The 18,892-nt window shown below is 41.7% G+C and overlaps 1 protein-coding gene across 1 annotated transcript; it reads right to left on the bottom strand.

Moving 5' to 3' along the window:
• Positions 1 to 88: 88 nt before the first annotated feature.
• gpr173 (G protein-coupled receptor 173) lies at positions 89 to 17,157 on the bottom strand. Its single transcript, XM_084367638.1, has 2 exons — positions 16,260 to 17,157; positions 89 to 8,492 (listed from the first exon to the last, which is right to left on the bottom strand). Exon 2 carries the CDS (start codon positions 8,306 to 8,308, stop codon positions 7,124 to 7,126), a length of 1,185 nt encoding a protein of 394 aa, XP_084223764.1. The 5' UTR covers positions 8,309 to 8,492; positions 16,260 to 17,157; the 3' UTR covers positions 89 to 7,123.
• Positions 17,158 to 18,892: the final 1,735 nt, after the last annotated feature.

Raw genomic sequence — 18,892 nt, 5'->3', positions numbered from 1 at the left:
CACAGTATTATGTTTTTGAAATTGATACACCACCATGCCCAGGAATCCTGGGGAGACCCTGCCATAGGTAATCATAATAATGTTCTGATCATTTCAAATGAAATTTATTTTCATTACAAAACCGACAACAAAAATCATAAATCGCCAGGGACATGCGTAATAGCTCAGTCACTTTTTTAAATAATACAGAACAAATGGAAACTGCAGCATCTGACTTGCCTCCATGGTTTTCGGTGGTCAGAAAAAACTCCTCTCACATCCTTCAAACCTTTTGGTATCTTTTCAAGGATGTTTTTTGACTTCATGATGCATTGAGGTGACTTTCAACATTGTTCTGCCTTAAGGTTCAAAATGAACAGTTTCTGGAGAATTCACCCTTGCTTAAACATTGGAATACTTTGAGTTTTTCCCATATTGGACTGTATATAGTTGCTGTGACACCTTGCTATTGTGATTCCTGTTACCGTGCATATTTGAAATGTGACAGTTACACAGCAGAACAACCAGAGACGGATTTGGACATTCACCTGCCAGACTGGCATCTGGCTCCTTCACAGCTGAGGCCCAGTCACAACAGCATTCATGACAGCAAAATTGCATGCCATGTGTAAGAGCTACCATGTTCTACTTCTTTCAATGGAACTTTTACACAATTAAAATGCGACTTCTGTAAACCAGCAAGTTTCCATTGTTAGCTGAGCGCAAACTGTCTCTGTTTTTTCTGACCTTAAAAAGGGCGATCATACTGCACTGTCCAAACAAAGATGATACATATTTGAAATCTTGTACATTTTATTTTCTTGTGCACAAGACAAGAAAATACAATCTTTAGGGAAATCCATACTAGCTTGTTCAGTTTTATAAAATTAAGCTATCAGAGTAAACCCTGCAGTGAAAAAGAGCTTTGGCTACTGTGTGATACAGTATCAAGTTGATTTTTAGCTGTGTGTTATCAATGAATGCTTTTTTTTATTTCTAGTTTGCCACTAGAAACAGAAGCTTCGCACTCTGCTAATGTTTAGTGTGACCAGGCTGTTAGAGGGCCATTCTGAGACGAAAGGCAGAGATTAAAGGATAATTCCAGTTTATTACAACTTGGGTTTTATTTCTTTTTTAACCATCATTTCTTTTGGTTACACGAAGTTGATGACATTGCCACGTCAAAATGATCTGAATTACTACTGTTTTTGCATGTAAAAGTTAATGAGTCAGTAAAAAACCTCACCAAATGGGAAAACATTGCACAACAACTTAAGTCAAAATTGAAGCAGGAATAGAGAACGGCAGGGATGAAGTATTTTTGTCAGCTAACCAGCGAGTCAGCATCACCCTGGTTCCCTTAACAAAAAGCCTATGGGATTTTTGGGATTTTGGATTTTGCAGAAAATAAAGTATGTGGCAAACACAAGTTTATGATTCTCACAAATTTTGTTCAGGAGGGATGAACAACACTGATTTTTGAAGTGTTAATGAAATCACCAGAAGTAAAAAGCTAACATTAGGCTTTAAACAAACTACATCGTGGTTGTATGACTTCAACGTCACCACCACTAAGTGTCTTGTACAGAAGCTTTAACCTTAACGGCCATTGCTGCAATTATTTTTTAATGCCGCTTAAAGATTGTTTTTCTTGTGACAGATTGATTTTTCTTGTTATCTCGAAGAAACCAGCTTTGTTATCCCTAGATAAAACAATAAATTAACCAGTTATAATGAGAAAACAAAAGGCTATTCCCTCTTTTAACTTGTAACCTGAAGCTGAAAATGTCAGCTCAAGGAGTACCCATAATAGATTAATTAATTAATTAATTAATCAGACTGTTCTTTAATCTTATTTATTTATATACATACTTAATTAGCCTATACCATTCAAACACCCACTAATGTGGGTAGTTTTTTCCCTAAGCCAACGAGAGGTTGTAGCCTATTGGACAGAAACATGTCTGCTTTGAGTTGATCACTGTATGTAGGATGTTGTTTCATTCTGCCCTATCTCTACAAAGAATGGATGATTAAATGATTTTCAGCTGCTAACACTGTTATAATTTCCGCTGCAGACGTACATACATGGTATAACGAACACTCAAGCAACCTACTCTGAAAAGTCTGTGTGGAAACAAGCACTACATAATAATACTATTGTTATGTCTATCTCCTGAAGTAGCCATAATGTAAATATCCTCATATCAAATCAATGGGTAAAACATTCAAATGGTTTCATTAAAAATGTATACACTCCCAAAACGTAAGTAACGGTCCACCCTTTTGAATCTTATGAAGTTATTTCTCGAGATAAATTATCTTGTTGTCTCGAGAAAATGTGCTATTCCTTGACAATGACATAAATAACTTCTGATCTTGAGAAAACAAATACAGTTGAAGTTGTTATCACAGGAAATTAAGCAAATAACATGTTTGACCCATAGAGAACCAAAGTCATGCCCCTTCTGGTTTGCCCCATGGGGCCCCCATTTTTTATGTCAGACAAACTTTGCATGGCAGAGAATGGAGGATAACAAATAATTTTCAGATCCCGTTTGAATTTTCCAAGTCATTTAAGTCTGTGAAATAAAATAGTGACAAAGTTTGTCTGATATAAAGTCCCACTGAGTCCACCAGAAGGGACATGACTTTGGCTCTCTATAACCATTTAGGGCTCCTGTGCACTTAACTAGTTGTTGTTGTGAAGTTGGAGTTAGAATAGTTTGCAACTAGAGTCTGTCTGTAAAGACAGGTGAACAGATGAGTCTCTGTGTTCATGGAGATGATGTTTAATGTCTCTGACAACCTCTGTAGACTCATTTAGACACTTGTTAGCAACTGGCTTTTTTTAGACACGTAAAGGCTTCATAATTCACATGCAGGGAATTTACGGCTGTGTTTTATGTAAAACATTACAAACATTAAGCTTGTATTAACCACAGACCTTAATTCAGGCATTTAACTGAAAACCAATTCAAAGCCCCACTGACTTTGAGAAGAGGGAACATGAAGAGCAAAAATGCTAACTTATTTCCTGGTTTTAGGACTCATTCCTGTGGCACTGTATTGTGTCTGTAAACCTTGATTTATTTTTCCTACAAAGTATTGGTTGTAATTTTACTATTCATGTTCCAACTGACCTGTTGGTTGGTTTTTCAACCTGTCTGATCATCTCACTGCTTGTGTTTCTTGACCTTTCAGACTGTGCGGCCACTGTGTTCACAGGCCTCAGTGTAATCATTGCTGATGGGAATGATGGAGAAGACCCAAGCTGAATAATTTGGTTTTATCCTTTAAAGAGAATAGCAATTTGGAGCTGATTTGATGTCAAAGTGCAGTGTTTTGTATGTACAATTCTTGGTTATTTATCATCATGAAAATTGTAGTTTGGCATACTTCATTTTTTATCAATTTATTCTTAAACAAAACATTCAGAGAGAGGCCAGTGTATTCAATCACATTTTGGCCTGTCCGGATTCTTTATCTCAAGCCTTTTTACCTTCATTATCCCTCAATATGTACAAAAAAAGGCCAATTCATGATAATCTACTACATGTTTACAAAAAGGGACTTAAGTAAACTTCATTGGTTTGAAAACACATTCAGATCTTTGTGTGAGGAAAAAGGTCAACATTAGAAATACTGAGGAAGCATTTGCAGGAATGATGTCTCTTCAGAATGCAATATGTATCTAGTCAGTATTTTCCCTCTCATTTACCTGTCTCACCCATGTACCCACCATCTTACACATACATACACACATTTATACCTGCAAATAGAAACACACACACATGCACGCACGCACACACACACACACACACACACACACACACACACACACACACACGCACACACACACACACAAACACACACAAACACACAGTAAAAATGCAATGATCAGGAACTCTTCAGTTGCATTTCAAAGTTGGTTTGCTGTCAATATAATACATACTAACTAGTACAGAGGTCACATTAAATTTACAAAAGATAATCTGCCTGAGGCAACTAAAAAAGCACTGTCAGGTCTCTCCAGCATCGACTGTGAATCCACACTTTTCTCTGGCTTTGTCTCACAAATGAAAATGGAAAGACCAGTTGTTTTTCCTTCGTTCCTCAGGTTGATATCTGTGAGGAAAACAACTGAGAAAAACGATCCCACAGAAATCCAGAGCAGGGTTCACTCAGGTTCTGCAGTAGAAAAGTCACTTTTGTTTGAATGTCCTTTTCTCACCATGTCCTCTCTGTCCATGGTCACAGTTCTCCAGGTTTTGATGGGAAGAGCAACAAGTCTTCCAGACGTCACTAGTGTACACAGTGTTCTGTTTCATCCTGTTGAATGACTTCAGCGCAGACAGAAGACACACGTTTGTCTTCTCTTGGTTGCATTGTTTGGACGTTTTGATGGAGTAAGGCCATAATTCTGAAAATTCTTAAAGATTAGCGATTCTCTGTGGCATGCTGTTGTCGGGTGTTACAGATATGCCACGGTAGAGGATCCCCAAACACACTGTTTGCCCTCAATCTTAAGGACTGCGTCATGTTTTCAGACATTCACTAATTACAATCTCTGTGCCCTGCCCTTTACTTCCACTAAACTCAACTTCAAGTTGCAGTTCATTTTCAGAGAGAAACAAGAAAGAAGCACAGTTAATCGATTCATCTATATTTGTGCAAAAGTAAAGCAGTTGATGTGCCTTCAACTGCATCGTTGTACCTTCACTAGTCTGTGTGTAGTAATGCTGATGATTTAACTCTCCAAGGCTCTACTGTACGATCAAATAATATCAAGTTGATATTGACTCCAGGTTTATTTCATTATCTTATGATCTGGTTGAAAGAAATATAAAAAAATTTTGCGTCAGCCATCTCGGCTCCACGTCGCGATGGGGACGTAGTTTACCTCACACTCATCAAGATGCAGGATACAACAATTGTTGCTGTGAATTTGTGTCCTATTAAATCCTCTCAGTAATCATGATTGATTTAATTGATTTATATCAGAATTTCAACTTAACTCCTGACATAGTAAGTCAAACATGTCGACTAAAAGCAATAAAGTAGTAACTCATCTTACAAAAGTCTATCCTGATCCTTATCATTTTGCTTTTAAAAACATAAAAGGAAAATGACATTGTATATCTGTATTTGGACATTTTTAGAGGTCGAACTGAAAAGGGAAGAAAAAGGCTTCTGTATAATTACGCTACAAATGGATAAAGCTAAATTTCCAGCAGTAACGCCAATTTAAGCGATCAGACTGGTTGCTGACAGAAACTTGATCCACACAGTGATTATTAGCCTTTTACCTAAAGCTCCAGTCTGATGTCACAAGAAAGTGAGGCTTTGAAAGAAACCATCCGTCAACAAGTGATTATATAGTGCATTCATTTTAAACTTTTAAAATGGCCTAGAGTGAATTAAGTGCACCAGGTAGCCAATGGAAAGTGATTTCCAGCACATTCTCAGTATTTGGATGATATTATTTGCACTACTTGTAAGATAAGGGAAGTGTTACTTTCTAAGAGAAACTTTTTGTGCAACTGCTAATTGTATTCAGACTCAAATTGCAGGCTATAACAAACCTCTGCTTACTATTAACTGGGCTGATGAGGGTTTATCTTTTATCTTCAAATGACGCACAGAATTAAAAGCACACACGTATGATTAGAATTTCTCCAGTTACGTGAAGGGAATCTTAGTTTGTTTTGGTTAACATCAATGAGCAACAAATAGTGGAGGATTAGACATGGATAACTTGCCAACAAAGAAAATATTCATACTTTCTGTTCCTATCACTGATGTGTTTGCTTTAGACAAAGAGATTTTTTTCTTCATTCAGTGAAGGGTATTCATATAAGCATTTATATTTCATCACAAAATTGAAGGTAAATCTCGCTATCTTTAAACTCAGGCCCTATATTTACATGAACTGGTGTGTTAATGATTCATACCAATTAATTTGGAATTGGTCCAATAGATCGCCTTAGCTGGCAGCTGCGACAAGGTTGCAATGGCTGCAACATAAACGGTTGTTATTATTTTCAAAAGAGGTCGGTCTCTGTAGGAATCATTTCCATAATATACACTTAGACACATCGACATACACACTTAGAATAAAAAAACCTCAGCCTGTCAGTTGCAAAAACAAGCACTTTTAGTGGACTTAACTTTGACAATTGCCCCAAAGGATTATGTTGCAGTCATGTCATGATACCAGCTGAGGCAATTCCAAAACTTTTGCGAAGTTGGAATCATTAACTCACCAAAACATGTAAATATAGGGCCCAGGTTTTAAACTACCAAAATTCCCCTTTAAGATTGGTATTTAAAGTCTCACCAGCATAACATCCACAGACCTGATTCTTTAAGGCTGCCTTTGTTTACTCTACCGAGTTCAAGAATTTTATAAAGACTTTTTAAACCATTTTCAGGCCAGAGAGTGTCTTTGTGTTGTGCCAGAAAATCAAAATTATAAGAAGATGGACACCTGGAATGATATTTTTTAAATAATGTTGTCAAGAGCTAAAAATCCAATACCAAAAAAAGGTGCAGTTAGGGGTTAAGATGTCTAGCATGAATGGCAACGTCCCCAGGTCAGATCTTGCATCACTCCTTCATTTTCCTCTTGTCTCTCCACTGTTGCTATACCAAAAGCATTATCTGGATTTGCTAACTAATCTCGCATTTTGAAATTTAGACAAGCAAAGTTGCTTCTCTCACCTTATATGAACTTTTTTCTTGTTGCAAAACTAACTCAAACATCCTTTGTGTAAATTCAGGACTTTTCAAATTGGCCACTTTATGAAGCAGCTTATATGTAATTTGGTAAGTTGGTGGCTTTTTGTCTGGCTTGGTTTCCACAATGACTGCATTATTACTTGCATGTTTTGCTATTAAAGTATTTCCCTCTTGTTATCAACATCGGACTCCTTTTATGCTGTTGTTGTGAATAAAAAATGGTTGGTCGATGGGAATACATGCTAACCATTTCAGTGTTACCATTACACTCACTAGTTTACACCCACTGCTTAAAAGTAGCTTGCATTGGATCAAAATCCACAATAACTCAAGCAAAGACTCCCACAGAACATCTGTTGGCTGCCCCTTGTTTTTTTTCCCAGGTACAGATCATCATCTCTGCTTACATGACACAATAAGGCTCTCGTGGCAGATGAGGTTTAGTCCTGCAGCAGGCTGGTAGGTGGGAAAGGAGCCCTTTCTTCAAGTCTTTGTTAAGGAAGAAACAGACAATAGGGTTGACCCCGGCTTGGGCAAAACTCATCCACACAGTAGTGGAGAGGTACCGGTGTGGTATTGTGCAAGCCTTGACAAACACTCTCCAATAGCAAGCCACTATGTAGGGAGACCAGAGCACCAGGAACAGCAGGGTGATCACGTAGAACATCCTGCCAAGCTGCTTCTCCGCTTTGAACTCCTCCATGCCCAACAGGCGCCGGTTCTGGTTGTGCAAGTTTTGCCGGATTCCCAGCAGAGTGGGCGGCATTGGACCCCTGCCAAAGCCCGCAATCCAGTTGGCTGCTGCTTGGCCAGTAGCCCCCGGCCCGTGGAAGGTCCAGTTCTGACTGATGGCAGGCACCATCTGGACCGGCTTCATCTTGCGGTGCTTGTACTCAAAGAGGAGTAACTTCATGTAGACAACATGTGTGGCTAGAATGAGCACAGCCAGCATTAGCATAAAGCCTAGTGTATCATTAGCCTTGAAGTAGCGATGCTCAAAGATGCACTGGTCCTCCTCACGAATAAATTTGTAGGTGCCCACATCAAAAACAGGCGGGAAAGCCATTGCCACAGACAATGTCCACACCATGCACACCACTGCTACACATGTCCAGAATGTCATGCGCTTTGAGTAAAAGCGGTGGTGTGCGATGGCCATGTAGCGTGTAACGCTGATGCAGAACAACATGAAGGCTGCATGGAAACAGAAGAGCACTGCCATGAAGGCCACCACCTTGCAGCTCAGCACGCTATAGGTCCAGGCTGAGCCGTTCTTTATAGTCACCAGCACAAAGGGGAAGCAGATGGCTGAGCGAATAGTGTCTGCCAGGCACAGGTCCAACAGGAAGTAGTAGGGTGCCTTGTGCAGGGCCCTGTCCCTCAGCACAAGCAGAGACACCACCAGGTTGCCAACCAGGCTGATGCAGATGATCAGCCCTAGCAGCACCAGTTTGATATAGGTAGAGACAGCTGAGGAGGGACTCTCTGCTACCATACCTCCTGTGGTAGCCACCACTGCTGCCATGGGCCCAGCAGGCCCTTCGCTGCTCTCGTTTCCATTCGCCATCCCAAATGCCCCCCCACCCATACCACCTGTTCTTCAGACACCAAAGCCACCACTCCTCCACCACCTCCTCCGTCTGCTGGTTGTTCCTTCGTCCTCGTGGTTGCTTTCTTTCCGCAGTTCAGAAGGAACAGGAACACCTCAATCCACATCGCCCCATTTCGAGCAGGGTCCCTTTGTTGGTGTACTGTCGTCTCACCTCCTGATCCTGGACAAAGAAGATAAAGAATTAGGAACTGGCATGGATCTCTGTAAGATGTGTCTGTGGACAGTCTTTTCAATCATCTAGGTAGTACCGCACCAGATCAAATCAAAAATGAAACACATGACTTTTATTGTGTAACGTTTAGGGGTGTCACGATTCTCCAAATCCTCGATTTGATTAAATTTTCGAATCTAAGGTCACGGTTCAATTCAATTCTCGATTTTTACATTTCTTTTTTTTAAAGCACAGGTTGCTCTGCCATTTTTAGACTGGACTTTCATGGACAAACAGCCATGTCCATAGTCTTCTCTGAACAATTGTCTTAACAAACTATTTCCGAACAGTTGAACACAAGTGTGTAAGGTGTGAATGGGCGAGCGAGAGTGAGGGACCGTGCGTACGTGCAGACAGTGAATGAATGGGAGAGGAAGGAGAAGCGAAAGGAGTAGCAGTAGTAGCGACAGCAATAAAGTGTACAATATAGGCTGCAGTTTGGCTGTGAAAAAAGGCGACGGCTCCTCAATATCCAGCAAAGCTCCCTGGTATTATTTCTCGACCAGCTTAACACGTGAAAGGGGTTCACCCCGAAGGTAAACATAAACTTCGGCCCTGGAGGAAATCATCTCCCCTGTGCTTCCCGACTACTGTCCATGGGATTAACTGAATACCCTACAAATTTTGAGCAATCAGCATCTGGACTAAACCAAAAAACTACTTACTACATATAATTATAAGTGATCTTAAAGAGGTTTCACTTCTCATCCAAGAGGCTTCTTCAGTTCTAACCAACTGGAGGGGAGTTGCAGGCTTTTAAACTCTGTGTGGGAGTGTCCTTACAGAGTCATTAAGGACATGTGTGAGCTCTGAGTTTCAGAGTCGTTAGGGCCACTTGTGGGTCGTTGACTTAACTGGCCTTCATGTGGGTTGCTAGGGCTAGGTGAGCCCAGGTGTGAATGGTTGTTAAGCTGTCTGGGAGGGAACTCAGTACAGCATTGTAGGTGGGTGATAAGTTATGTTGTAGGCCACCTCCTCTGTTCAAAGACGGTTGTTCCAGTTTGACATAGATGGATTCCTTTACTCCTCTTTCAAACCATCTGTCTTCTCTGGCCAAGATGTTTACATTGTTGTCCTCAAAGGACTGATTTTTCTCCTTCAGATGTGAGTGCGCAGCAGAGTCTTGACCTGAGGAGTTGGCCCTCCTGTTCTGTGCCATTCGTTTTGGTTTCTAGTCAGGTATAGCGCATTCATTCTGGTTGTTTTATGTAAGGGCCATCTGTCCTGCAGTGAACAACTTCTGTAAGTGCGAACGTGGGCATGCGTGGACACTGGCATCTCAGCCAAGAAAGCCAGACTCAGAGAAGAAAGGACTGTCCATGGCTTCACCAAAAGATGCTACTGGTATGAAATTAATGATAAATATCAGAAATCGGAGAAATGTTGGTTTTGGTACTGACGTTGAAAATGTCTGTTATGGTAACAAGTTAATTCAATGGTGATTGGTAAGTGTTTACCAGTATTCAAATCAGCCTGACTTGCTTGATTTATGGTTGCACATTGCAGTCATTAGTTGACTTAATAGCTTATGAGTAATGCGTGTATTATTGTTAAAGCACAATGCTGCAGAGAAAAAGGTGTGAATGTGGCCCAAATCAGAACTGAAAAGATTAGATTTCATGTGATGTTAGCTGTTCAAACTGTTGTGAAAAAGAAAAAGACCTGAGTTACATATGAGCATAGAAATCATATTTGGGCACACAGGTGCACTTAAATCATAGTTGCTAAAGCTTTTGCTGCATCTCGTGTGAATGAGCTACTGCATAACAAGGCTGACATTTTTTTAGAAATCCTGTGGGCCATGGATTCCTGTGGAATTGATTGATTAATTTCACAATTCCTAACATCACTGGGAAAGGACAGGGAAAAACATCAGCAGGATGGGAATCATAATAACAATAGGTCATGAATATGCAGTTTTCTTTAATTTCAAAATAATGCTAGTCATTCTCAGGCATTATTGTACCACAGCATAGTTTACCCAAGATGTTGCATGACCATTAGCTGTGTGCAGGGTTTGGCTAAATGCAACCATGCTCGCTGTGGATCCTCCAGTTGTGACTTGTGCATTTGTTACATTGCTGTGGAACATCTACCTTCAGTGAGGTGTTTGATATCCTTCTGCCGTTTTTTTTTGTTTTGTTTGGTTTTTGTTTTGTTTTTTCAATGTTGTCACATTTGTGAATGCAGATACTTAATCAACTCTAAATGTTTGAGTTCTGTGCAGAAGAACAGAGTAGTAAACTAGTTATATTGGGACAGACAGACTAAGTGGACTGGTTATAGTGGGACAGAGAGGCTGACAGGAGGTCTGAGGTTATAATTTTACTGTGTGTGTGTGTATGTGTGTGTTAGGAAAGGGCATTTCAAGCAAAAATGCTATTCAATAGTTGACCATTCAACAATTATCTGATTATTCGGTATTTGTATGTACTGTAGCATATAGCTGTACAGGCTAATACTGACCTTGTGTGAAAAAGACAGTGTTACACACAACAAAACAATGGAAAATATATATTTTTCAGACAAAATAGTTGCATTAACACTTACATTTTTTTTCTAATTTAAAGACTATTCCAATACTCTATTCATAGTGTGTATGTGTACATATATAAATATGGACTGAAACAATTCCTTTAGTAATAGTAGCTGTGTGTCGCAGCGACGCGGACCCCAAGGAATGTGACTGGTCCGCTTGGAAGCATCCCATTTTCTGGCTTTTCCTCCAGTGTTTAGTGGCAGTGCCAAAATCGGGGACTGTGACCTGTAGTTTCCACAACAAATATACTGAACTCTGCAAACAGCTGCTGCTCTTCTTGGATTATACTACTTCTCCGGAGCCTCTCTCAGCTGCTGGAGAGTCTCTGGGCGACAAAGAATGGACAGGCCGCATGCTGATACCAAGTTGTTCAAGCCGGGTTTGTATGGAGCCGTGGCCTTCCCTGCAGACACTCCGCCTGTCTGCTCACTCTAGTCGAGAGACACAGCTGTGGGTCAGTGTGTTTCAAGGGGAACGTCAGTTGGCAATGCAGATATACCAGCGCACATATACAGTATTTATGCTCATAAATGCTACGGTGTAGGCCACTTGCATAGGACATGGTGTTGGCTCGCCTAGAGCAGATGCAACCTTTATTATAACACCAGAAACCAAGCTTGGCAAATGCCATAAAAGTCCCAGATTCCACAGTAGTCCATTCCGTTTGAGCGACAGCTTAATTTTTTTTTTTAAGTGTAAGCACAAAATTAAGTTATTTATCAAAAATGATAAGACATTGTCAGGAAAGATCAAAATAATACCAAAACACACTGGAGTGGGGCTTCAAAACTGTTGACAGGAGCATTTTTTGTGCAGTTTTTGCAGCAAGGAATTTTCTAACCATCGGAGTACTACAAGCTTAAAATATCACCTCCTTTTAAAGTTTAGAATGTCCATTTATTCATTGATTCACTCATCTACCATTTTAATCACGATTCATTAATCACAAAGCTTGTAATTAATTATTGTTTTTAATTGCTTGACAGCCCTAATATATATATATATATATATATATATATATATATATATATATATATATATTGTTTGAATTTTATCAACGCAACTCATAATGTGAGTCAGTAGTGTGTATGGCCCGTGTGCCTGTACGCTCCCAAACAACGTCTGGGCATGCTCCTGATGGGTCGCATGGTGTCCTGGGGAATTTCCTGCCAGACCTGGATCAGGGCATCCGTGAGCTCCTGGACAGTCTGCGGCGGTACTTGGTGTTGCCCGATACATAATGTCCCATACGTGCTCAATTGGATTTGGGTCAGGGGAATGAGAGGGCCAGTCAATGGCATCAATGCCTTCGTCATCCAGGAACTGCCTACACGCTGTGGCCACATAAGGTCGGCATTGTCCTGCACAAGGAGGAACCCAGGGCCCACTGCACCAGCATAAGTAGCCTGCTGGAGGTCATTTTGTAGGTCTCTGGCAGTGCTCCTCCTGTTCCTCCTCACAAAAAGGAGCAGATACCAGTCTGGCTGCTGGGTTGATGCCATTCTATGGGCCTGTCCAGCTCTCTTCATGTAACAGACGGTCGCCTGGTATTTCCTCCATGCTCTTGAGACTCTGCTGGGAGCTGTACGAGTAGTGACAAGAACACTAGCAGAACATAGAACTAGAGAAGAATCAGTCAGGAAGGATAAGGAGAGAGCAATTGTCTGTGGTCACCACATGAAAACCAAATCCCCTTTTGGGGATGTCTTGCTTTTGCCTCTCCATTGCACCTGTTGTCACTTTCATTTGCACCAAAGCAGGTGAAAGTGATTCACAATCACTAAATGGACAGATTGATATCCATGAGGTTTAACTGACTTGGTGTTATACTGTGACCATTAAGTGCTGTATTAAGTATATACAGTCTATATATATATATATATATATATATGTATATATATATATATATATATACACATATATAGACTGTATATACATACAAGCCAGCCAGCACTCACTGCGCTTGTTCAGGGACAGTTGAACCCTCCTACAATGAATGATGAGCCATCAACTTCTCCATCGAGATCTCTATGCAACTAATTAGCTAGTTGGACAAAAATGGCCTGTTTCACTGTCTTGGTTGACGTTATCTTAGTATTTTTGCTACCGTTAGCCAAAACTCAGCTACTGTGTTCAGCTACTGTGTTCCCCAATGGTTGACACGATTACATTACTTGCCCACCGCCCCTCCTCATAGACAGAAGGTACCATTGCAAACTGCCGGAGGCATCTACTCCATGCAGCAGCGGGGCCAGCAGCAGAGCTGCAGCACAACAGGAGTCACACTGAACTCTCAGCACTGAGAGTTAGGAGAGCTGACTGACTGATGATGGTGGAGGATTTGTTGTCAAAGCGAAAAGCAAAAGCGCCTGTTTGGCAATATGTCAGATTTAAAGTTAGTCATAATAAAGAACCTGATAACATTGACGAGGGAAGAGGAGTTGAATTGTTACCTCTCACAGAAGCTGGAGGTGTGCAGCCTGTCACCTGCCTCTTCTTCATCAAACAGCTCCTTCCTCTTCAATACTCCCACTGACTGTATAAAACTACTCCCTGACATATTTAAAATGGATCTGCTTCCGACAAATGCTGAGTTGCTCTGTAGACACATTTTTGATGAACGACAGCAATATAATTGCTTTTTAATTTCAATTGAATATGAATGTGTAGTTCAAATGAGTTTGAAACTACTAAAAAAAATAATAATTTGTGGTCCTGTAATGCCACTCCCAGCTCCCAGTCTGGACCACTAGCTACATGGCTAACTGGGACAACTACCTAACAGCAGCCACAGTTAGCAGTTACTCTGGTGATATGCTGCCTCTTATTTGTGTGCAGTATGAATTCAGGAGGTGGCAAGGTCTAAAATATTGCACCTTACATATTGTCTAGGGTAATTTAGTAAATGTGAGCATGGTGACCATAGTAAATATTAGCCTACCTGCAAAACATCAACATGTTAACATTGTCATTATTCTGATGTCAGCATGCTGATGTTAGTATTTAGCTAAGAGCAACGGTACAGCCTTAAGATTGGCTGTTCAGATAAGTGGATGAGTGCAGAAAGGAGAAAGAGAAAAAGAATGTGAAATCCCCTTGTGTCTGTTGCTATAGTATCCTTGATTTCACCCATTTAGTGCGGTTTCTCCTTATTTTTCTCCTCTGCCTCTTCACCAATGCCATGTCCAACTTGTTATCATACATATTCTCTATTAGGAGTGGCTGTATTAGTGAGAGTGGTGTCAAAAAACGCTGGCAGAGGTATTTCCTTTCACGCAGGCGTAGAACGTACGAGCTTGATCGCCTGTTGTGGTCTTTACGGTGTGTTCAAGTGCAGCGTTTTGGCCCCGAAAGAGGCAACATGACATGACACAACAGTCGGCCTTTCTCACAGCTAGTTATTTGATGTCGGTTTGGTGTGTAGGGGCAAAAAGAGCCCGTGTCCACATAATGTTTCTTTCTGGCAGAAAAGTGCTGGCAGTGCATGAGGGAGTGCTGGGTTAAAGGCTTGTGCGGTGAGAGGAAAAAACTGCATATTGGTTTTGAGTGACATTAACTAACACTATGGTAACAGAGGGATGACCACACAGCTAACAACGTGTAGGGTGATTAAAGTACAACACTCAGCAGCAACATTAAGTGTACAGACCATCTGATTTTTCTGTCTCTGATATGAGCGTGTCTGTCTGATAAAGCTCAGGATAGACAGACACAGCCATCAAGTCCTGCCCAATCTAATATATGATCGGTTACCTAAAAAATAAAGCCACGGTGAGGACCCCAGCGCCTTTCTATAAAGTTCAGATGTTCATTTTCAAGTACTCGGCGCGGCAGCACAACAAAAGGCTCAGCACTTTGAAAAAAAAGACACTTTTTCTTCAGGCGGATGCATGCTGCTGCATACGCATCTCTCCTCATTGCGAACAACTGAAAAAAAGACACTAGCATGCAGGAAAAAAGATTAAGTGGAGACAGGCCCAAACGCATCTGTTAGCGTGGATGTAGACTTCTCTAGTTTGGGTGAACCAAACCTTTTAAATGACAGGAGAGGCTGAAACGTTTCTGCCTACAAATAAAAGAGGTGTATTGCCTTTTCATGGTAAAAACCTCTAAATGTATGACAAACATCTGAATGAATCATTCAATTAATCATTAGGATGACATGTGTCATTACAGTCTGAGAACAGTGTTATATCAGCTGTTATGGACGATGAGGGTGAGCCTTTTGAGGACATTTTATTTGAAAAAAGCAAACTTGATGAAATCACCTGGTGCTCTTTTAAAGGGTATGTGCAAAACGCTGAATGATGTATGGAAAACAGTAAAGATGTTTAACAAACAATTTAAAAAGATCAAATGTATTATTCTAACCCAATGACACTCTCATCACCTGTTTTTATCAGGTCATTTTGAAGTTCCACAGGCTGGGAGCTATGGGGAACTGTGAGGGAGGCTGTGTGTCTTGAAGGAGGGGCTTTACGAAGCTGGAAGTTGGTTGGCGGCGGAGGGCAGAGTCATTGTCAGGAACTGGGTAGCAACAGCAGCCCAATACCTCTGGCTTGATGTCGGTGGGAGGAGGCGACAAAGCTCACTGGATGAGATGTAGACAGAGCTGGTGTCTGACGGTGGGGCCCAGCATCAGGCCTCCTCACATGGAGCCTAAAGGTCTGATGAGGACTGGAGAGCCACCAGCTGCTGCAGCATGAAGGAGCCTGGGTGGATTAAAATCACACACCACACAGCCTGTATTCCTTCAGGAGGTGGCGCTATGTTCTCTAAGGGGCACATTACAACAAACGATATTAAATCCCTTGGTTGTCCCAGTGCTGAGAGAGGCCCTCCAGCTGCTAGAAAACCTCTATTATTTATCACCAGCACAGCACAGCGTCACACTGACCAACGTATGCTGCTGTGATGCATGCATCAAATATTAGGATGTGCTCTGCATATTGCTACCCCACATCAGATGAGCACCCGTGGAGCCTGAGACAGACAAAGAACACCAGTCCCAGTGAGCTGCCATAGTCTGGGCCTACATGAGGCAGCCAGAAAGACAGGCAGCAAGCGCTTATTACACTCAGTAACTGACATGCAGGACGCAGAGGCAGGCAGCATGACATTTAGCACACCAGGGACCTGTAGGCAATACAAAATGGTAGTCATGTTGTGCTGCTTACCTGCTGTGGGCTGCTTGTCCTCCCCACTATGACAGGCAGGCCGTGTGTTCCAGTCTACATGAAATGCGGGCTACAGCGATCCACCTGGCTGTTTCCAGGGAAAAATCCTAGCTGGAAACAGCTGGTAAATAAGACAGACAGCAGCACCTGCGGTGTTCTGACAACTGTGTCACTGGTCCAAATCTTCGTCAAAGGTGTTTGGCAAAGCCTGTTGCGGACTCCCTTTACAAAACAAAGGGTTTAAAGAAGCCAAAGCTGCGTTTCCTCTTTTTTCTTGTGCATGTCATGTCTCCCTGTTTTCCACGGAAGCTCGTGCCGGTCGCCAGTCGAGCCCGGTCCCGGCAGCATCACCGTTCAGAAAGGCTTCTTCGGTGCGTCTGGTGTCAACGCGTATCTCCACTCTTGGTATTACAGACCTCGGGCGGTAGTATCCTATAGTAACATGTGTAACCTCATCTTTTCGTGGAGCTGACAGACCCCAGCAGACGCCCTGTGGAGCATCTCAAGCTCGTAGTTTTCGGAAACCCTGTCGAACCGCCGCCGCACTTCCTTTCGCATTGTTCCAGTCAAGCCGACACCTCATGTTTGTTGTTCATGAAATCCTTTAGCATGCCGAAACAATCCAAGGGCGTACGGAGGCCAGAAAGCCCCGAGCAGACGGGTTCGGGCTGCGGGATGACACCGAGGCCAATCCTCATTCTGTCCCGCAGTCCGTCAACGGCGAGGCGTCTGACAAACAGGCGGATGTGGGGGAGAACGCTGTGGATGCAGATATCCTAATTGAGATGCCTGCTCCGACGGTGTCACGGGCAGATGGACGCGCGGCTTGATCCGGAGCAGAAAGGCATGTCCCGGGAATGAGCGCAGCATCCAGAACAGGCTGCTGCTGCTGCTGTTATCGCCACTGATTTTAATCGCGTCTGAATGCTCCATGGACAGGGGCGGCCACCGGGGGGGCCATCTCGGACAGATGTTCCCCACTAACCCACTACAGTTTCAGTGCATATGTGGTTTTATAGAGTTTGTCCCACTGTTTGTTTATACCGTGACATATCTGAATTTAATTTTTTGTTTTGTGAATATTTTTGGTCCCCAAAAACAATGCAACGCATTTCATTTGAGTTTTAATCGCATATCCATGCACATGCATATGCATATATATATATACAGTTGCAATCAAAACTATTCAACCCCCATTGCATTTTAGGTTTATTGGCAAAATTTAAAATCTTTCAGGTGTTTGCAATGAACAAATTACACAAGAACAAATTAAATAGTTAAATAAAACTAATATTACAAGGATTTTATCCAAATTCAACCCTAAATCCTACTTCCAATGACTACTGCAGTCTCAGAAATATTCAACCCCCTGAATAGAATTCCTCATAAGAGCACACATTTGCAAATCAGGTGAGGTCTCAAGCACACCTGATGCAACCAATCAAGGGCTTCATTAGTTGCATCAGGTGTGCTTGAAATAGAATACAAAAAGATAGCAAAGGCACTGAATGTTCCTAGAGATACAGTTGGAAGCATAATTTGCAAGTTTAAAGTTAAAGGAACAGTGGCTACACTACCTGGACGTGGCAGAAAGAGGAAGCTATCAACGGCTGCCACCAGAGTCCTGAGGAGGCAGGTGGTCAAAAACCTTCGACTGACTGCAAAAGACCTGCAACAAGACTTGGTGGCAGCAGGCACTGAGGTTTCAGTTTCCACAGTAAGGCACATACTAAACACTGAAGGGCTCCATGCCCAAACTCCAAGACGTACACCACTACTGACCCAAAAGCAGAAGAAAAGTTGGCTCCAATTTGCTCAAAACTATATAAATAAGCCAAAGAGGTTTTGGGATTCTGTTCTGTGGAGCGATGAAACAAAACTGGAACTTTTCGGGCCTATGGATCAGCGGTGTGTCTGGAGGACAACATTTTGGACAGGAAACCTCTTCATTTTCATTACTGTAATGTTTTTAAAAAGTTTAACATTCTTGACCTGGACAGTTATCAGATCTTTATGGATGTTTGCCTCATTTTCAAAGTTTTAAATGCACTTGCCCCCCCACCACTGAATGAATTAATTCAGATAAAAAATAATGAAGGACGAAGAACCAGAGCCTTAACTAGAGGTGATTGTAATGTACCGAGGCGTAGAACAAAATGTTGTCAAATGGTTGTCTCTGTAAGAGGAACGCAGTCCTGGAACAAGTTACCATCACACATCAGAAACTGCGACAACTACTCACTTTTTAAAAAAATCTCAAACATGGGTTAAAAACAAATCAGACATGTACCCATATAGCTTAAATACTGCTCTTAATCTGATGCCTGTTCCCGGGGGCTTTTGGTCCATTGTTCTGTAACTGTGGGTTAAAATTGTCTGTTTTATCTTGTCTGTCTGCGCCTGCTTTGCCTTGATATTGTCTGTCTGTGTTCTGTTTTGTAATTGTCCATTGTATGATTTGTCGTTGCGAGGTTTTAAAGTCTTCTGTGTCTATGTTGTCTAGGAACCTGCCTTGGGACTACGGCTGAAATTTAGCAGTTATGCTAAATCCGGCGCATTTACACTGATGCTTAACGCATCAATGTTGATGAATGTGCATTGTCCCAACTCAATAAATAAATAAATGAAAAATG

Source organism: Pagrus pagrus (genome assembly GCF_965226575.1).
Source record: "Pagrus pagrus genome assembly, chromosome: 11".
In the NCBI taxonomy this organism is placed as follows: domain Eukaryota; kingdom Metazoa; phylum Chordata; class Actinopteri; order Spariformes; family Sparidae; genus Pagrus; species Pagrus pagrus.
Note: the sequence above shows the minus strand (reverse complement) of the source record. Positions and strands in the feature narration are given on the sequence as shown.

Coding starts and splice junctions, on each gene's coding strand:
- gpr173 (XM_084367638.1), bottom strand. CDS start 8,308: ATGGGTGGGGGGGCATTTGGGATGGCGAATGGAAACGAGAGCAGCGAA.